The sequence below is a fragment of the Erinaceus europaeus genome, chromosome 20 (genome assembly GCF_950295315.1).
Source record: "Erinaceus europaeus chromosome 20, mEriEur2.1, whole genome shotgun sequence".
Lineage (NCBI taxonomy): Eukaryota > Metazoa > Chordata > Mammalia > Eulipotyphla > Erinaceidae > Erinaceus > Erinaceus europaeus.
This window is the reverse complement of record NC_080181.1, coordinates 20,864,664-20,881,976: the sequence shown is the minus strand read 5'-3', so window position 1 is coordinate 20,881,976 and position 17,313 is coordinate 20,864,664. Positions and strand designations below refer to the sequence as shown.

At 39.8% G+C, this 17,313-nt stretch overlaps 1 protein-coding gene across 2 annotated transcripts in view; it reads left to right on the top strand.

Moving 5' to 3' along the window:
* The window catches only part of BCO2 (beta-carotene oxygenase 2), a 40,742-nt gene extending 27,810 nt beyond the window's left edge, over positions 1-12,932 (top strand). The window contains exons 8-12 of one of the 2 annotated variants that reach the window (XM_007536496.3): positions 2,764-2,931; positions 6,773-6,910; positions 8,798-8,980; positions 9,698-9,808; positions 12,542-12,932. In XM_007536496.3, the coding sequence (XP_007536558.1) occupies positions 2,764-2,931; positions 6,773-6,910; positions 8,798-8,980; positions 9,698-9,808; positions 12,542-12,655 (714 nt within the window). In that variant the 3' untranslated portion in view covers positions 12,656-12,932. The remainder of the gene's footprint in view (positions 1-2,763; positions 2,932-6,772; positions 6,911-8,797; positions 8,981-9,697; positions 9,809-12,541) is intronic. The other variant, XM_060180066.1, reaches the window with a different exon arrangement.
* The last annotated feature ends 4,381 nt before the right edge of the window (positions 12,933-17,313 follow it).

Sequence of the window (17,313 nt, the reverse complement as noted above, 5' to 3'; positions counted from 1 at the left end):
ATTATATTTACTTATTTAAAAAATGTTTATGAGAGAGGAAGAGAGAGAGAACAAGAGCATCACTGTGCCATGTGTGATACTGAGACTCCATGTCTAATTTTTAAATAGATTTTACTTATTTGTTAATGAGAGATACAATAGGAGAAAGAATCAGACAGAACTCTAGTACATGCACAGCCAGGGATTAAATTTAGGAGTTCATGCTTGAAAGTACACTTTACCCATTGTTCCATCTCCTAGACCACTTCATGATTTTATGTTCAGTACTCTAGCTACTGCATCACTTCCTGGGCCACTATTTTGAACATATTTATAATGAAGGCATTTAGACACAAGCAAAAATTTCTGTTTAGTTGATTTTTGCCTTCAGTATGTATTACTTACATAAGAGGCTCATAATCAAAGATACTGTCTTCTACAGATAGGGCTAGTTTTAATTATTAGTCTTTGCATGTTAGAAAATTACAGGAAATAGTTTTTATCATTTTAATTATGTGCTATGGTATGTAGGAAACCGTCTTAGCTCATTTTTTCCACTTCATATTTGTTAACAGGTATGTTTTTTTGTTTTTAATTTCTTTAGTTATCTTTATTTATTGTATAGAAACAGAAATCGAGAGGGAAGGGGTTGATAGGGAAAGAGACAGAGGATAGAGAGGTACCTGGAACACTGCTTCACCACTTGCAAAGCTTTTCCCCTGCAGGTAGGGACTGGGGGCTTGAACCTCGGTTCTTGAGCATTGTAACATGTGTGCTCAGTCAGGTGTGCCACCACCCAGCCCCAGCAGTATGCTTTTATGCAAAGATCTCCTATAATTTTTACAATGATACTTTAATTAGTAGTTCTTATGACTTTTTGATATGTAAACATCACACTCCTATCAGTGCCACATCATGTTATTTAAATACCTTTTAAAAATATCTCAACTTTATTTTTTTTTTTTTGCCTCGAGGGTTATCACTGGGACTTAGTGCCTACACCATGAATCCATTGCTCCTGGAGGTCATTTTTTCTCCATTTTTGTTGCCTTTGTTGTTGTTATTATTGTTATTGCTGCTGTTATTATTGGACAGGACAGAGAGAAATGGAGAGAGGAGGAGAAGACAGGGGGAGAAAAAGACAAATACCTGCAGACCTGCTTCACCATTTATGAAGTGACTCCCTTGCAGTTGGGGAGCCGGGGGGCTCAAAATGGCATCCTTATGCCTATCCTTGCACTTTGCTCAATGTATGCTTAACCCGCTGTGCTACCAACCGGCCCCTTATTATTATTATTATTTTAATTTTTTTTCTTAATATTTATCTATTTCCTTTTATTGCCCTGGTTGTTTTTTATTGTTGTAGTTATCATTGTTGTTGTTATTGATGTCAAAGCTCAGGAACTGGACCAAGGATCCCAGTTTGAGCCCCCAGCTCCCCACCTGCAGAGGGTTGCTTCATAAGCAGTAAAGCAGGTCTGCAGGTGTCTATCTCTCCCCCTTTATTTTTTAAAAAATTAAAAAAAAAATTATTTATTTTCCCTTTTGTTACCCATGTTGTTTTTTTCTTTTATTATTGTTGTTATTGATGTCATCATTGTTAGGGCAGAGAGAAATGGAGAGAGGAGGGGAAGAGAGAGAGGGGGAGAGAGAGCAAGATAGACACCTGCAGACCTGCTTCACCGCCTGTGAAGCGACCCCCCTGCAGGTGGAGAGCTGGGCATTGTGCTTTGTGCCACTTACGCTTAACCCACTGTGCTACCACCAACTCCCTCTCTCCACCTTTCTGTCTTCCCCTCCTCTCAATTTCCCTCTCTCCTATCCAACAACGATAGTGATAACAACAGTAACAACAACATGGAGAAAATAGACTTCAGGAGCAGTGATTTGTAGTGCAGGCACCAAGCCCTAGTGATAACCCTGGAAGCAAATAAATAAATAAATAAGAGGGAGAAAGACACTTTCAGATCTGCTTCACCACTCGGTGAAGCTTCCCCCCTGCAGTTGGGGATCAGGGGCTTGAACCTAGGTCCTTGTGCATTGTAACATCTGTGCTCAACCAGCTGTGCCACTACCTGGTCCCCAAAATAAATCTTTTAAAGCCCCAGATAATCCCATTTCACTGATTAATATGAGTTGAATAAGATCTTTGCTTGTTTAAATCAGAACATATTTGTGTTTATATTCTGAATTCTTATTCCTATCAGAGCTCTCACTTAGAGGGATTATTATTTTTTTTTTCCCCAGAGCACTGCTTAGCTCTTGCTTAAAGTGGTGTGGGGAATTGAACCTGAGACCTTAGAGCCTCAAGCAATGAAGTTCTGTTTGCATAAATATTATGCTACCCTTCCACCAACACTCAAGGGACATTTACTTATTTTGAATTTGTAGATCTGTTTCCTAAAGGTGTGTGTGTGGGGGGAAAGATAAAGTGTTTCTTTTTTTTTTCTTTTTTGCCTCCTGGGTTATCTCTGGGGCTTGGTGCCTGTACTACAAATCCATAGCTCTTGGAGGCTATTTTTCCCCTTTTGTTGCCCTTGTTTATTTTTGTTATTGCTGTCATTGTTGTTGGATAGGACAGAGAGAAATGGAGAGAGATGGGGAAGACAGACAGGGGGAGAGAAAGATAGACACATACAGACCTGCTTCACCATCTGTGAAGCAACCCCTCTGCAGGTGGGGAGCCAGAAGCTCTAACCGGGATCCTTACGCTGGTCCATGTGCACTTAATCTGCTGCGCTACTGCCAGGCCCCTTCTTTTTTAATTGTAATTTTGATTTATAGATTCTTCCAGGGATGTATTACAGCAAATCTATTGTTAATTTTCACCAAATCAATGCATTTGAGGACCAGAACTGTGTTGTAATTGATTTATGTTGTCAAGATAATGGACAAAGTCTTGAAGTTTATCAATTGCAGAACCTTAGAAAATCTGGGGAAGGACTTGATCAGGTAAATATCTCTAATTTGTCAGTAGTTGTGCAAATAATTTTGAACTATCTAAGTTATGACTGTGGTTTTGAATTAACTGTTTCTCTTTGGAAAATAAGAAGATTGGTTTTACATTTTTTAATTAAAGTTTTAAAATTTATTTATGAAATGGAAATATTGACAAGACCATAGGATAAAAAGGGCACGACTCCACAAAATTCTCACCACCAGACCTCCTTATCCAGTCCCCTCCCTTGATAGTTTCCGTAGTCTTCATACCCAGGGTCATTATGGGATGTAGAAGGTGGGAGGTCTGGTTTCTGTAATTGCTTCCTTGCTGAACATGGGTATTTGCAGGTTGATCCATACTCCCAATCTGTCTCTTTCCCTAGTGGGGCAGGGCTCTGTAGAGGCAGTGCTCCTGGACACATTGGTGGGGTCATATGCCTAAGGAAGTCAGGTTGTCATCTTGGTAGCATCTGGAACTTGGTGGCAGAGTAATAAAGCTGGAGGATTGACATTCCATGCCTGATGTTTCTGGACACAGTCCAAAGTGAAACATGCTGAGGTGGTACTGATTGCACTGATTAGGTTGAGATCAGCAGATGCAATGTGAATTGGTATGAATTGAGAGAAGCATGCAGAAAAGTGAGCCCTACCCCACAGGTTCCAGGACTGGGAGAAATATGGGTTATACAGAGAATGGAGAAGGTTCCTGCTGTCTTAGGGTTTAAGAAGGCAATAGATAGTTATTGTTATAACCAAATTATTTAGAAATTGAATTGACTTTGAAAATCTCATTGCTAGTATTTGCTGTATTATACAAGACCTCACCATAATTTTTGTCCTCTAATGTTATTCACATATAGCAATATCTTATAAAGTGACACCACCAGTTGCTTCTGTTCTCACTGGTCTAAGATTATAGGTAATTAAATATTTTAAAGAAAATGTCATGATTAGAAATGTATTAGCAGTTTGAGCCCATTGTTAAAATTCTGTCAGATTACCACCTTGCAGGTGGGGACTGGGAGCTTAAATCTGGGTCCTTGTGCATAGTAGTGTGTGCATGGCACTGAGTACTCTACCACCTGACCCTAAGTACCTTTTCATATGACCCTCTGCTCTACTTATTTAGGTTTTTTTTTTTATTAGCGATTTAGAAGATTATGAGATAATAGTGATATAGTTCCACACCATACCCACCACCAAAGTTCTGTGACCACCCCCCCTGCTACCCCTACCCAGGATAACCACCATAGTTCTCCCAATGTCTTAGAGGTTGGTTAGCTACTGTTTTTTTTTGTTGTTGTTGTTTGTAAGTTCATGTGTTTCAATTCCCTGTATGAGTGAAATCATCTGGTAGTTGTTTTTCACTTCCTTACTTCACTAAGTAAGCATAATTACCTCCAGTTCCATCTATTTTGTCCCAGAGGATACAATATGGTCTTTTTGTTATATATATTTTATTTATTTATTTTTATTTTGGGTAGAGACAGAAGCTGAGGAAGAAGGGGAGCTAGAAAGGAAGTGAGGAGGGGAGAGAGAGCGAGAGATATTACTGTAGTACAGCTTCACCACCTGTGAAGCTTCTACCTGCAGGTGGGAACCGAGGGCTTGAATCAAGGCCCTTGCACACTGTAATGTGTACAGTCAACCAGGCGCACCACCACTCGGCTCTACACAGTCTTTTTAAATTGCTGAGTAGTATCCCACTGAGTCATCTTCTGGTGGGTATTTAGGTTACTTCCGTATTTTGGCTATTGTGGATAATACAACAATAAACAGGGGGATGCATATAACCCTTCAATTTTTTAATTTTTTTTTTTATCTTTTGGGTAAATGCTTAAGAGTAGTATTGCTATATATAGCTCATAAGATATTTTCATTTTTATTACTTTAAGCATTCTCCATACTGTTTTCCATAATGCCTGAGCCAGTTTGCTTTACCACCAGCAGTGTAACAGAGTTCCTCTTTTTCCATATCCTCATCAACACTTATTTCCTGTTTTGTGATTACAAGTCATTCTCACAGGTGTGCGATGGAACCCCAGTGTGTCTCTTTTTAGATTTCTTAGAATGTTTCTTAATAAAATAGAAATAGAGAGGTAAAGGGAGATAGAGAGGGAGACAGAGACCACCGCTTTACTATGTGTGGAGTTCCCCCTGAGGACCAGGGTCCTCAAGCATTGTGACATGTGTGCTTGACCAGGTGCACTGCCACCCGACCTCTCAATGCAGTTTTAATTTATATTTCTCTAATGATAATATCTGCACTATTTTTTAATGTGATAACTAAACTTAACATGAAATTTATCATTTTAGCCATTTTAGGTATACAGTTCAATGGCATGAAATACATTAACAGTGTTGTACAACCATTCCCACTCTCCACTGTTGGAACTTTTTCATACTCATTAAATAACAACTCTTTATTTCCATTTCTGTTACCATTAACAACCTCTATTCTACTTTGCTTCTATGAATTTGTTGTGGTAGGTACCTCATTATAAGCAAGATCATACAATATTTTGTGTGTGTATCTGCTTATTACATTTAGCACAGTTATTTCAATACCCATGCTATGGCATGTATCAGAATTTCATTTATTTTTAAGCTTAAGTAATATGTCACTGCATATTTTATTTTAAATTTTTAATATATATTTATTTTCCCTTTTGTTGCCCTTGTTGTCCACTGCATGTTTATGCTACATTTTGTCCATCTGTTCATTTGTAGACAGTTTGGTTGTTTTCACCTTTTGACTATTGCAAATAATGCTGTTAATGAATTTTGCTTTGGCAAGTATTTACTTGAGGCTTTGTTTCCAATTCTTGTGGTATACCCCTAAAAATGTGGTTGCTGAATCTTTGATAGTTCTTTGTCTGGCTGTTTGAAGCATTTTCAAGATTGAACTCTGATTGTCCAGAGTTTTTTCTTTTCTTTTTTTTTTTGATTGGGTAGCAATCACCTTGGCATACTACTGCAGTGTGACTCAAGACCTCACACAGGTAAAAACATTCTTATCACTCAAAATCTTATAAAAGCAAATTCCTAGGTGCCAGCCTAGGTTCAGTGATTAAAACAAACTTTTCTTCAGAATATGCAGTGTGTGACTAACCCAGGGGTACTGAAGTGACTTTTTTCTGCACAGTGACCAAACCTGAAGAAGGAAGCACCACTTTCTGCAGTTTGTTCCTTATTGGCACTTATCACTATCAGAACTTAGGCTATACAATTATGTGCTCATTTGACACTAAATAAATAACATATTTACGTTCCTATTTATTATCACTCTCCACTAGAATCTAAGTCCTATGAGAATAGAAACTTTGCTTTGTTCATTGTTGTATTCTCAGTGTCTATTATAGGTACTCAGCAGATAATTGTTGAATAAACAAATGCATGAAAATGGTATTTACATAATTACTTAGGAAGGTGGGTAATATTGACTGATCTAAGTAATTGTGACTACCAATGTGTCCTGGAGCCCCACCTCCCCAGATTCTTACCCCACTGGGGAAAGAGAGAGACAGACTGGGAGTATGGATCAACCTGTCAACGCCCATGTTCAGCAGGGAAGAAATTACAGAAGCCAGACCTTTTACCTTCTGCATCCTATAATGATCCTGGGTCTATACTCCCAGAGGGATAAAGAATAGGGAAGCTATCAAGGGAGGGGATTGGATATGGAGTTCTGGTGGTGGGAACTGTGTGGAGTTGTACCCCTCTTATCCTATGGTCTTGTTAATACTTCCATTTTATAAATAAATAAATAATAAAATTTAAAAAAATAATTGTGACATACTCTTACCTGGTGAATAACAATTTCCATACCTGTGCATTTATTTCTCCTGAACAGGTTTATAATTCAGTAGCCAGATCTTTTCCTCGAAGATTTGTTTTGCCCTTAAATGTTAATTTGGATACCCCTGAAGAAGAGAACCTCAGCCCATTGTCCTATTCATCAGCTAGTGCTGTGAAACAGGCTGATGGAACGGTATGGATGTACATTAGACTAAGTCTTTGAACTTTAGTGAAACTTGTTCCCTCCCAGAGCACTGCTTAGCTCTGGCTTATGGTAGGGGTGGGAAATGGGGAGAGGTGGGACAGGACATTGAAGCTGGGAACTGAAGTTGACTAACATTATGAGAGTCTTTTTTTTTTTCCCTTCTTCCTTATTTATTTATTGGGCAGAGACAGCCAGAAATCAAGAGGGAAGGGGGTGATAGAGAGGGACAGAGACAAAGAGACCCCTGCAGCCCTGTTTCACCACTTGTGAAGCTTTCCTCCTGCAGGTGGGTACCGAGGACTCAAACCTGGGTCCTTGTGCCTTGTAACGTGTGCACTCAAACAGGTATGCCACCTCCTGACCCCAGGAGAGTCTTTTTAAAAAAATTTCTTTACTGGAGGATTAATGATTTATGGTTGACAGTAAAATACAATAGTTTGTACATGCATAACATTTTCACATAACAATTCAACCCCCACTAGATTTTTTTTTTTTTTTGGATAACCATTAAGATATTTTCCCTACCCCTTTGGTGAATGTTATTCATTGACTTTGGTTTTTGTTTTTTTTTACATTTATTTTTTTGTATTTATTTATTGATCGGATAGAGACAGCTAGAAATCGAGAGGGTGGGGGAAATAGAAAGGTAGAGAGACACCTACAGCTCTGCTTCACCATTTGCAGAGCTTCCCCTCTGCAGGTGGGGACTGGGGACTTGAACCTGGGTCTTTGCACACTGTAATGAGTACTCAGCCAGATGTGTTACCACTTGGCCCTTTATTCATTGACTTTGCTTCTCAGTGTTTGGTGCTAAGTTTCATACCATTCAGCCAAACAATAAAAGGTCTTCAAACTTGCTGTAAGAATTGCAGACTTTTAAATGGAAGTGAGCACTTTGTGTACTTATTCTGTTAGTGTCTGGAAACAGATATATGTAGGCTTAGGGAGGTAGCATAATGGTTATACAAAAAGACTTTACTACCTGAGGCACCAAAGGTTGCAGGTTCAATCCCCAGCCCTACTATAAGCCAGAGCTAAGTGCTGTGGTAAAAAGCAAAAACAAGGAACTAGGCAGTGGCACATTTGATGAGTACACATGTTATCACAAAGAAAATTAAAAAAAAGAAAAATAAGTTATATGAAATTTCCTAGTGGTTATGGAAAGTCTAAGCATTTGAGATTGGTACTGATCAGCTCCATTGTTTGGATAATTTGTTTACCACAGGCTAAGCTATCTCTTAGCTTTAGCAGAATAAAAACTTCTACCCTCTATGCCATTTGATGGCTACATACAAACATTTTTTAAAATTTATTTATTTTTGCCTCCAGTGTTATTGCTAGGGCTCAGTGCCTGCACTACGAATCCACTGCTCCTGGAGGCTATTTTTCCCATTTTGTTGCCCTTGTTGTTGTTGTGCATGTTGTAGTTGTTATTATTGTCATAGCTGTTGTTGGATAGGACAGAGAGAAATGGAGAGAGGAAGGGAAGACAGAGAGGAGGAGAGAAAGATAGATACCTGCAGACCTGCTCCATCCACTGTTTGTGAAGTGACTTCCTGTAGGTGGGGAGCCGGGGCTTGAACCAGGATCCTTACACCTGCCCTTGCGCTTTGCGCCATGACATACAAGCATTTTGTGGGGGGTGGGGGGGAAGAGGGATAGCATAAGAGCTATGAAAAAAAATCCTTTATAGTTTTGTATGCACTGATGTATGCGGTGGAAAGAAGAACAATAAAAAAGTGGTATCGAATCTCGGTTTCCAAGTCCTATCACAAACTCTTACATAATTTTAGCTTATATCTGATCTGTAATGGAAGGAAATAGGTTAATTAAGAGTTAAGCAATCATTATAAAATCTTTTGGATCTTCTTTTAGATTTGGTGCTCTCATGAAAATCTGCATAATGAGGACCTAGAAGTAGAAGGGGGTATTGAATTTCCTCAGATAAACTATGGCCAATTCAATGGCAAGAAGTATCATTTCTTCTACGGCTGTGGTTTTCGGCATTTGGTGGGAGATTCTCTGATCAAGGTTGATGTGGTGAACAAAACTCTGAAGGTAATAAAAATATCTTTCCTTTTCTGAACTCTTAAAGACTTCTCAAACCCTTTGTATTATTTTGTCTTGTTAGAGGTGGCATTTGAGATTCTTTAACATTTATGCAGATTAGCTATTTAAGTTTGAGAACACATAATCACCTAGGGTTAGAGTTCTGCTCCCTCTAGGGATTTTAATGAAATAGATATTTGGAAAACTAATTTTATGCTTGATGTTATTTTAAGAGAAATCATGGAGCTACGGTTGTTGCAGTACCTATGTTTCAGGTGATTGGGAAATTATAGTTACATGAATTGTGTTTAATAATGCTGTAATCTGGACCTGCAAAAGCTCCCTTTCTTTATATTCTCAACTCACCAAGTCTGATTCTTTTACTGTTGTGATATTATATTGACACCAGAATTCATTTAAGGAGTGACAAAACTATAGGAAACGTTCAGCTCAGGAGGCTGGTTGGTGGAGTAGCCAGTTAAGCGCACATATCACCATGTGCAAGGACCTAGGTTTAAGCCCCTTCTTCCAACCTGTTGAGTGCTGAAGCGGGTCTCTTGATGGTTATTTTTCTCTCCTCATCTCCATATCCCCTTGCCTCCTCTCTCAATTTCTCTCTGTCCTATCAAATAAAAATAGAATGGAAAGAAAAAGATAGAAGAAAGAAAAACTTTCAGCTCATAATTATTCTTATGAAATCCTTTTTTTTTTGTGTTGGACGTGCAGGTTTGGAGAGAAGATGGCTTTTATCCTTCAGAACCTGTTTTTGTTCCAGTACCAGGAGCCAGTGAAGAAGATAGTGGGGTTATTCTTTCTGTAGTGATCACCCCTAACCAGGTAAAAGTATTTGCATAACAAGAAAAGTACCAGGGGCCGAAAGGTAGCTCACCCAGTAGAGCATATTTTGACATGCATGAGGACCTGTATTGAAGCCCTGGACACCAGATGGGAGCACCATACAAAAGAAGAAACTTCATAACCCATGTTGTGGTTCCTCTCCTTCACATTCTCTCTCTTTCCACTCTTAAAAAAAAAAAGTACACTGGGAGGTAGAATTATGCAGGTGCAAAGGCCCAGTGAAGAACACTGGCAACAAAGGAAAAAAGTAGCACTATTTTGAACCCTTTAAGGATTATATCTAGTGATTTTGTGAATAGTTTGTTTTCTTTATTTAAAAATATTTATTTATTTTAGAGAGAGAGATTCAGAGAGAAAAATAGACTGGAACATTGCTTATGACAGTGCTGGGGAACTGAACCTGGGACTTCAGAGCCTTAGACATGAAAGTCTTTTGCATGACTATTATATTGTTTCCCCAGCTATATAGTTTGTTTTTTATTCCAGCATGGTACCCTCTCCTTTCTCTTCCTCACCTTACTTCTAATGTACCCTTTTACTTAATCCATATTTTATTACTGTTTCAAAGTTTTATTTGTGGGTCCAGGCGGTGGTGCACACAGTTGAGAGAACATGTTATCAAGTGCAAGGACCCAGGTTCAAGCCCCTGGTTCCTACCTGCCAGGTAGGAGGGGGAAGCTTCACAAATAGTGAAACAGTACTGCAGGTGTCTCTCTGTCTCTCTTTCTCTTTATCCCTCCCCTTTCAATTTATCTTTGTTCTATCAAATAAAGTTAAAAAGAAAAAAAAAGAGGAAAAATGACCACTTGGTGTGGTTGATTTGTGGTGCAGGAGAAAAAAGTTTTTGTATAATAGTTTGTTTATATTTGCGTAGGAATTTATTTCCAAATGTTCAGTGCTTGTTGATAAACAATCTTCTTACATTTTATCTTAGTCATAAGAACCACTTTGTGGAGTACCATTTTATTTATTTATTTATGTATTGGAAGGGGTAGGTAGCTTACCTGGTTTACCGCACATATTACTGTATGCAAGGACCTGGGTTCAAGCATCCAGTCCCCACTTACAGGGAGGAAGCTTTACAAATGGTGAAGCAGTGCTGCTGTCTTTGTCTCTCTCTGTCTATCTCCACATTCCCATCTCAATTTCTCTTTGTTCTATCAAAAATTAATTAATTAAAATGTATTTATTAACAGGAGAGAGAGAGAGCGAGAACGAGAGAGAAGAGAGAGAGAGAGAGAGAGCGCCACAGTATCAGTCTGGCACGTGATGCCAGAGATCAAACTCGGAACCTCAGACTTGTAAGTTCAGCTCTTTAGTCACTGTGCTATCTCCTGGGCTGCACATATGAAATTTATAAATGAAAGGAGTTGAAAAAGAATTACTTCAGGTCTCATTAATAAAACCAATATTTAAATCCCAACCCTTTGTCTAATATTTACTTCATTACTCCTCTAATTAGCGCAGGGCAAATTTCAGTCTGTCTTGCAATACCAACTTTTGGGCAGCTCCAAAGTAATATAAAATAGAGGCATTTTTAATTTTAGAAAAGAATATTGATGTATCTCTCTGTCTCTCTCCCTGTCACCTCCTTCCCTTTCAATTTCTTCCTGTCTCTATCCAATAAATAAATATATAATAAAAAAGAATATTTTTATTCTTAGAAGATTGAATAAGGGTAATAAAAAGGTTTTAAACTCAAAGAAAGCCTATAAATGTGATTGATATGGATTAGGGAGACACCATTCATAGTTATGCAAATAACTTTCATGCCTGAGGCTCTGAGGTCCCAGGTTCAGTCTCCAACACCACCATAAGCCATAGCTGGTTTTTCTCTGTATCTTTCTCTATGTATCTCTCCTTTATTAAAAATAAATAAATAAAATATTTAAAAAATAATTATAAAAAGGTGATTGATATAAATAACTTAATTTCTTTGCGTTGAGTATGAACTTTCTTACTCATTTTTTCTTCCTCAGCTTAGTAATCTGGCAAACATGTAGTGAATGGGTAAGCAAAGCAGTGTGCTAGGAGCTGGGGATAGGTATGAGCATGTGTAAGACAGGCTGTCTTTTAGGAGTGTTATAGCCCGGTAGAGGAGGACAGACAGATTTTTTTTTTTATTAAAAGAAAGGTAACTTTTGGGGCTGGGTGGTGGTGCACCTGGTTAAGCGCACATATTACTGTGCGCAAGGACCCAGGTCCAAGCCTCCAGTCCTCACCTGCAGGGGAAAGCTTCACAAGTGGTAAAGCAGGGCTGCAGGTGTCACTTTCTCTTCCTCTCTCTCCTCCTTCCCTTCTGGCTGTCTCTATCCAATAAAGAATGATAATTAATTTAAAAAAAATAAATAGGGAGTTGGGTGGTAGCGCAGCGGATTAGTGCACGTGGCGCAAAGCGCAAGGACTGGGGTAAGGATCCTGGTTGGAGCCCCGGCTCCCCACCCGCAGGGGAGACACTTCACAAGCTGTGAAGCAGGTCTGCAGGTGTCTATCTTTCTCTCCCCCTCTCTGTCTGCCCCTCCTCTCTCCATTTCTCTCTGTTCTATCCAACACAACATCAATAACAACGACAATAACTACAACAATAAAACAAGGGCAACAAAATGGAATAAATAAGTATTAATAAACAAATAAAGTTCTAGGTAGGTGCTAAACTGAGCTTTGGTAAAAAAAAGAAAGATAACTTTTTCAGTATTGTCTTTCCTTTTCTAGAATGAAAGCAATTTCCTCCTAGTCTTGGATGCCAAGAACTTTGAAGAACTGGGCCGAGCAGAGGTACCAGTGCAAATACCGTATGGATTCCATGGTACCTTCATAACCATCTGATGGGACAAACACAAGGGGTAGGAAGTAGGTTTAAAATGAATGTGCTGTGTACAAAAGAGAGAGCAAAAGGGCGGGGCACCTTACTTGCAAGTTGTAGACATTTGGTGTACACATTTTTTTTTTTCCACCAGAGCATGTCTCAGCTCTGGTTTATGGTGGTGTGGGGGATTGAACCTGGGATTTTGGAGCCTCAGGCATGAGAATCTCTTTGCATAACCAATATGCTATCTACCACCTGCCCCAAACAATTCTATTAAAAATAAAATTCAAGAGCTTATTATGGTTGTATATATTCTTGGGTCTCTTCTGGAAAAACAGTAATAAAGTGTTGCTACAATCTCGGAAGAGAGTTTTAAATTTAAATTTACTAGATGTCTCTTCTGCCAGGTAACTAGAGAAAACCTAAAATTGAGTCATTACCACCACAAGAAAGGCAGAGTTGACAGTGGTCCTCAGACTTGGGCAAATAAATGCAAATCATCATAGATATTAGAAAATGAACAGCGATCTGCAAAGCACCTTGATTTTTCCACCACATCTTGCCTGCTACCACTGATTGTAAGGTATTAATAGAGGATGAGAAACCAGCTTTGTAATCTTGGAGACTTCTCAACTCTCTGCATCTCTATTGTCTGTAGCAGAGTGACCTTAGCAGTTCATAGCAGTACTACCTTCCTATGAACTACTCATTATCACTGTCTGCCCTGACTCCCAACTCAAGTCTTGGGGAGGGTATTCTTTTGAGGCAGAGAATACCACTAAAATGAGGCATTTATTTTAGCCTTCATGTGTATTGTTTTCTGGGGATTAGTGCAAAGTTGGCAGTCCTTCATTCAGTTGGGCAGCAGGTGGCAGTAGAGACCATATAATCACATTTCTATTAAAAAAAATCTGTCAGCTTGGGTGTGCTACTCTGTCCTACATCCTCAGAGTACACTGGTTTCTTTCCTTCGGTTATGCCCCCTCTCTCTGCTGAACACTAGTCCTGGGTCATTCAATTGTTCCTATATCCTTTGCATGTTGAATGTTGGTGGAGAACCCCACAAAACATAGTTTGGGGCAACTGTGAAATCCCAGTAAGGCTCACAACACGGCCTGGATCAACACAGGCAGTTTCTTTTCATGTTTCCTCAAAAGTTGTTATAATCATCATGAATCCTCTACTCTTTAGTGAAGTGTTCATGCAATATGTGTGGGGGTTTATATTTGTAGCAATAAGTAAAAGGCAATCTGGGAGGTAAGATACAGAATGTCAACAGCAGACACAGAATGGGTAAAATTTCCTAAACAGAACTAATATAGCAGATGTGGGAACTCAGAGTCTCAGAGAACTCTAAGAACATAAGTCCTTTTATTTTATTTTATTTATTTTTAAAAATATTTTATTTATTTATTTATTTATTTATTCCCTTTTGTTGCCCTTGTTGTTTTATTGTTGTAGTTATTATTGTGTTGTCGTTGTTGGATAGGATAGAGAGAAATGGAGTGAGGAGGGGAAGACAGAGAGGAGAGAAAGATAGACACCTGCAGACCTGCTTCACCGCCTGTGAAGCAACTCCCCTGCAGGTGGGGAGCCAGGGTTCGAACCGGGATACTTATGCCGGTCCTTGTGCTTTGCGCCACCTGCGCTTAACCCGCTGCGCTACAGCCCGACTCCCCATAAGTCCTTTTAATATATCACAAAAACCTTTAAAAATACTTTGTACTTCCACAGATAAGATGTAGAAGCTTGGCCTCTAATTGAATCAGCCTCTAATTGATATCCAGGAAGGAGACATTTCATTTTTACTTTAATAAACCTTTATTCCAAGTAGAGATCGAAGTTGAAACACATAAAGGTTAGCAATAGAAGACTTTGATCCAAGGATGCATGAATTCTGCCTATGCCTTGTCATCTATAAGGATCTTGAAGGGGAAAACTGGCAAGGATCAATAGTATTTAATTCTTCTTCTAGCATTTGCCCTTCTTCCGTAGCCAGTCAACAGCGTCAGGTTGAGCCTGATGTAAAGTTTCGAGACCTCCTTTGAATCTGGAGAGGTGGCAGTCGTTGACTATGTGGGTCATAGTCTATCTATAGCTGCAGGGGCAGTTCGGGTCGTCTCTGACTCCCCAGCGATGGAACATAGTAGTGCACCGGCCATGGCCTGTTCGATAGCGATTGAGGAGGGCCCAATCATAACGTGCTAGGTCAAAGCCGGGTTGACACTTGCAGGGGTCTGTGATGAGGTGTTTGTTCTTTACCTCAGCTGACTGCCAACTCTGTTTCCAAGAGACTGGAACAGAGAAGTTCAGTGTAGGCGTAGGGGACCAGATTGGGTGACGAGACGTCAAGCGTTGGACAGGGTGGGCGAAGATATCCGCGTATATTGGCAGGTCCGGTCGAGCATAGACATGGGAAATTAACTTAGATGATGCCACATCCCGACGAATATCTGGCGGGGCGATGTTGCTAAGAACTGGCAGCCATGGAACTGGGGTGGAACAGATGGTTCCAGAAATTATCCTCATGGAGGAATATAATTTGGAATCGACCAAGTGGACATGGGGGCTACGGAACCATACTGGGGCACAGTATTCTGCAGTGGAATAGCATAATGCCAGAGATGATGATCGTAGTGTGGAAGCGCTCGCGCCCCATGAGGAGCTGGCCAGTCTTGCAATGATGTTATTCCTCCCGCCCACCTTTGCTGCAGTTTTTATGAGATGTTCGTGAAATGACAGAGTGCGATCGAGAGTAACGCCAAGATAGACTGGCTGGGCATCATGCCGGATTCTCATATCGCCAAGCTGCACATTAAGCTCACGCGAGGCCGAGACATGGTGTAGATGGAAAACAGATGATACCATTTTTGCAGTGCTAGGGATTAGTCGCCATTTTTTACAGTAATCAGATATCAGAGACATGTCTTTCGTGAGTGTTTTTAATAATCTAGGTGCATACACCTAACAATACAATTCAGAAAGTTCTGGTAGAATTGAATGAGCTAACTAAAGATGAAAATCTAGGCAACACCTTTTCTTCTCCCTAAATTCAAGTCTTATCACTGACCAATGTTAACTCAAAAAAATAAACTTAGATTTTAGGATTGAATGATTCAACTGAGGACTCAAGCCTGGAAAAAAACTTGAACCTAATGAACACTTTTCACATTACTTTGAGGGAACTGGTACAAAGATGTAGAAATTGAATACAGTTACAGTAAATGTTTCTAGAAGTTCTAGGGGAGAGTAAGTCAGACTATTTGATGCCTAGTGTTATTCTGGTGTTATCTAGACATTGAGGCAACCAAGCAAAACCAGGACAGATATTTCTTTCTTCCTAGTACCTGGAACTGTGTTAGTCATATCATAGATATTCAGTAGATATTAAATGATAAAAATATTGGAAACTGTTAATTTGAACACTCCTTTGAGTAGATGTGAAGAAGCAGGGACCTCTCATTTAGAGCCATGTACAGAGAACTGCTAGTGTGTTTTTGGTTGCACATGGTCACATGGTGCTGACAGTGCAATAAATGGGTACCTGCAAGCGTTGAGTGCTTACTACAGCTGGAGATTTTGCCTTAGTAAGAATCTCTGCTTGGAGAAGGGACCTAGGCTGGGATGAGAGTGTTTGGCAGATACTTAACATAGTGTGATGAGAAATTTTACCTATGTGTCAACTGTACTTAATGTAAGCCATTAACCCCTCAAAAAATTATTTTTGCCACGACGCGCAAGGACCAGCGTAAGGATCTGGGTTTGAGCCCCTGGCTTCCCACCTGCAGGGGAGTCGCTTCACAGGGGGTGAAGCAGGTCTGCAGGTGTCTAGCTTCCTCTCCCTGCCTCTGTCTTCCCCTCCTCTCTCCATTTCTCTCTGTCCTATCCAACAACAACAACATAAACAACAACAACAATAATAACTACAACAACAATGAAAAAACAAGAGCAACAAAAGGGAAAATAAATAAATATAAAAAATTATTTTTGCAAACAGTCCAAAGAGATTATCTACAGTGAAAGCCACACGTCTTATACATGCCCTGAAATGCTTGCTTCCTTCATGCTGCGTAAATGGTGGCCATGAGTCTCATCTCAGAGTACTGGAGGACAAGGTTTCAATTGGAAGGAGCCAGGGCTTTCTGGAAAATGGGGTTGTAGAAAGCATCATTGCTATGCAAAGAGACTCTCATGCCTGAGGCCTTGAATTTCCAGATTCAGCCTTGAATTTCCAGATTCAGGCCTTGAATTTCCAGATTCAGCCTTGAATTTCCAGATTCAGGCCTTGAATTTCCAGATTGAGCAGTGTTCTGGTCTATCTGTCGCTCTCATTAAAGTAAATACAATAGTTTTTTTAAAAATGCTGATTGAGCACACGTTATAGTGTGTAAAAATCCAGGTTCAAGCTCCTGCAAGCGGGGGGGGGGGGGAGCTTTGTTGCAGATGTCTTTCTCGGTATCCCCTTCCCCTCTCAATTTCTTTGCCTTTACCCAAATTAAATAAGTAAATAAATAAATAAATATTAATAGAATAAAAAGCGCTGGACCGTAAGTTCCCTCCCACCTTACCCAAGGTCTAGTCATCTGCACTCCAGCCTCCGGGCCGGCAAGGGGCGCTCGGGAGCAAGGTGAGGCGGTGGCTCATTTGAAGGCGTTGCCCGTACGCACCGCGCAGCCGC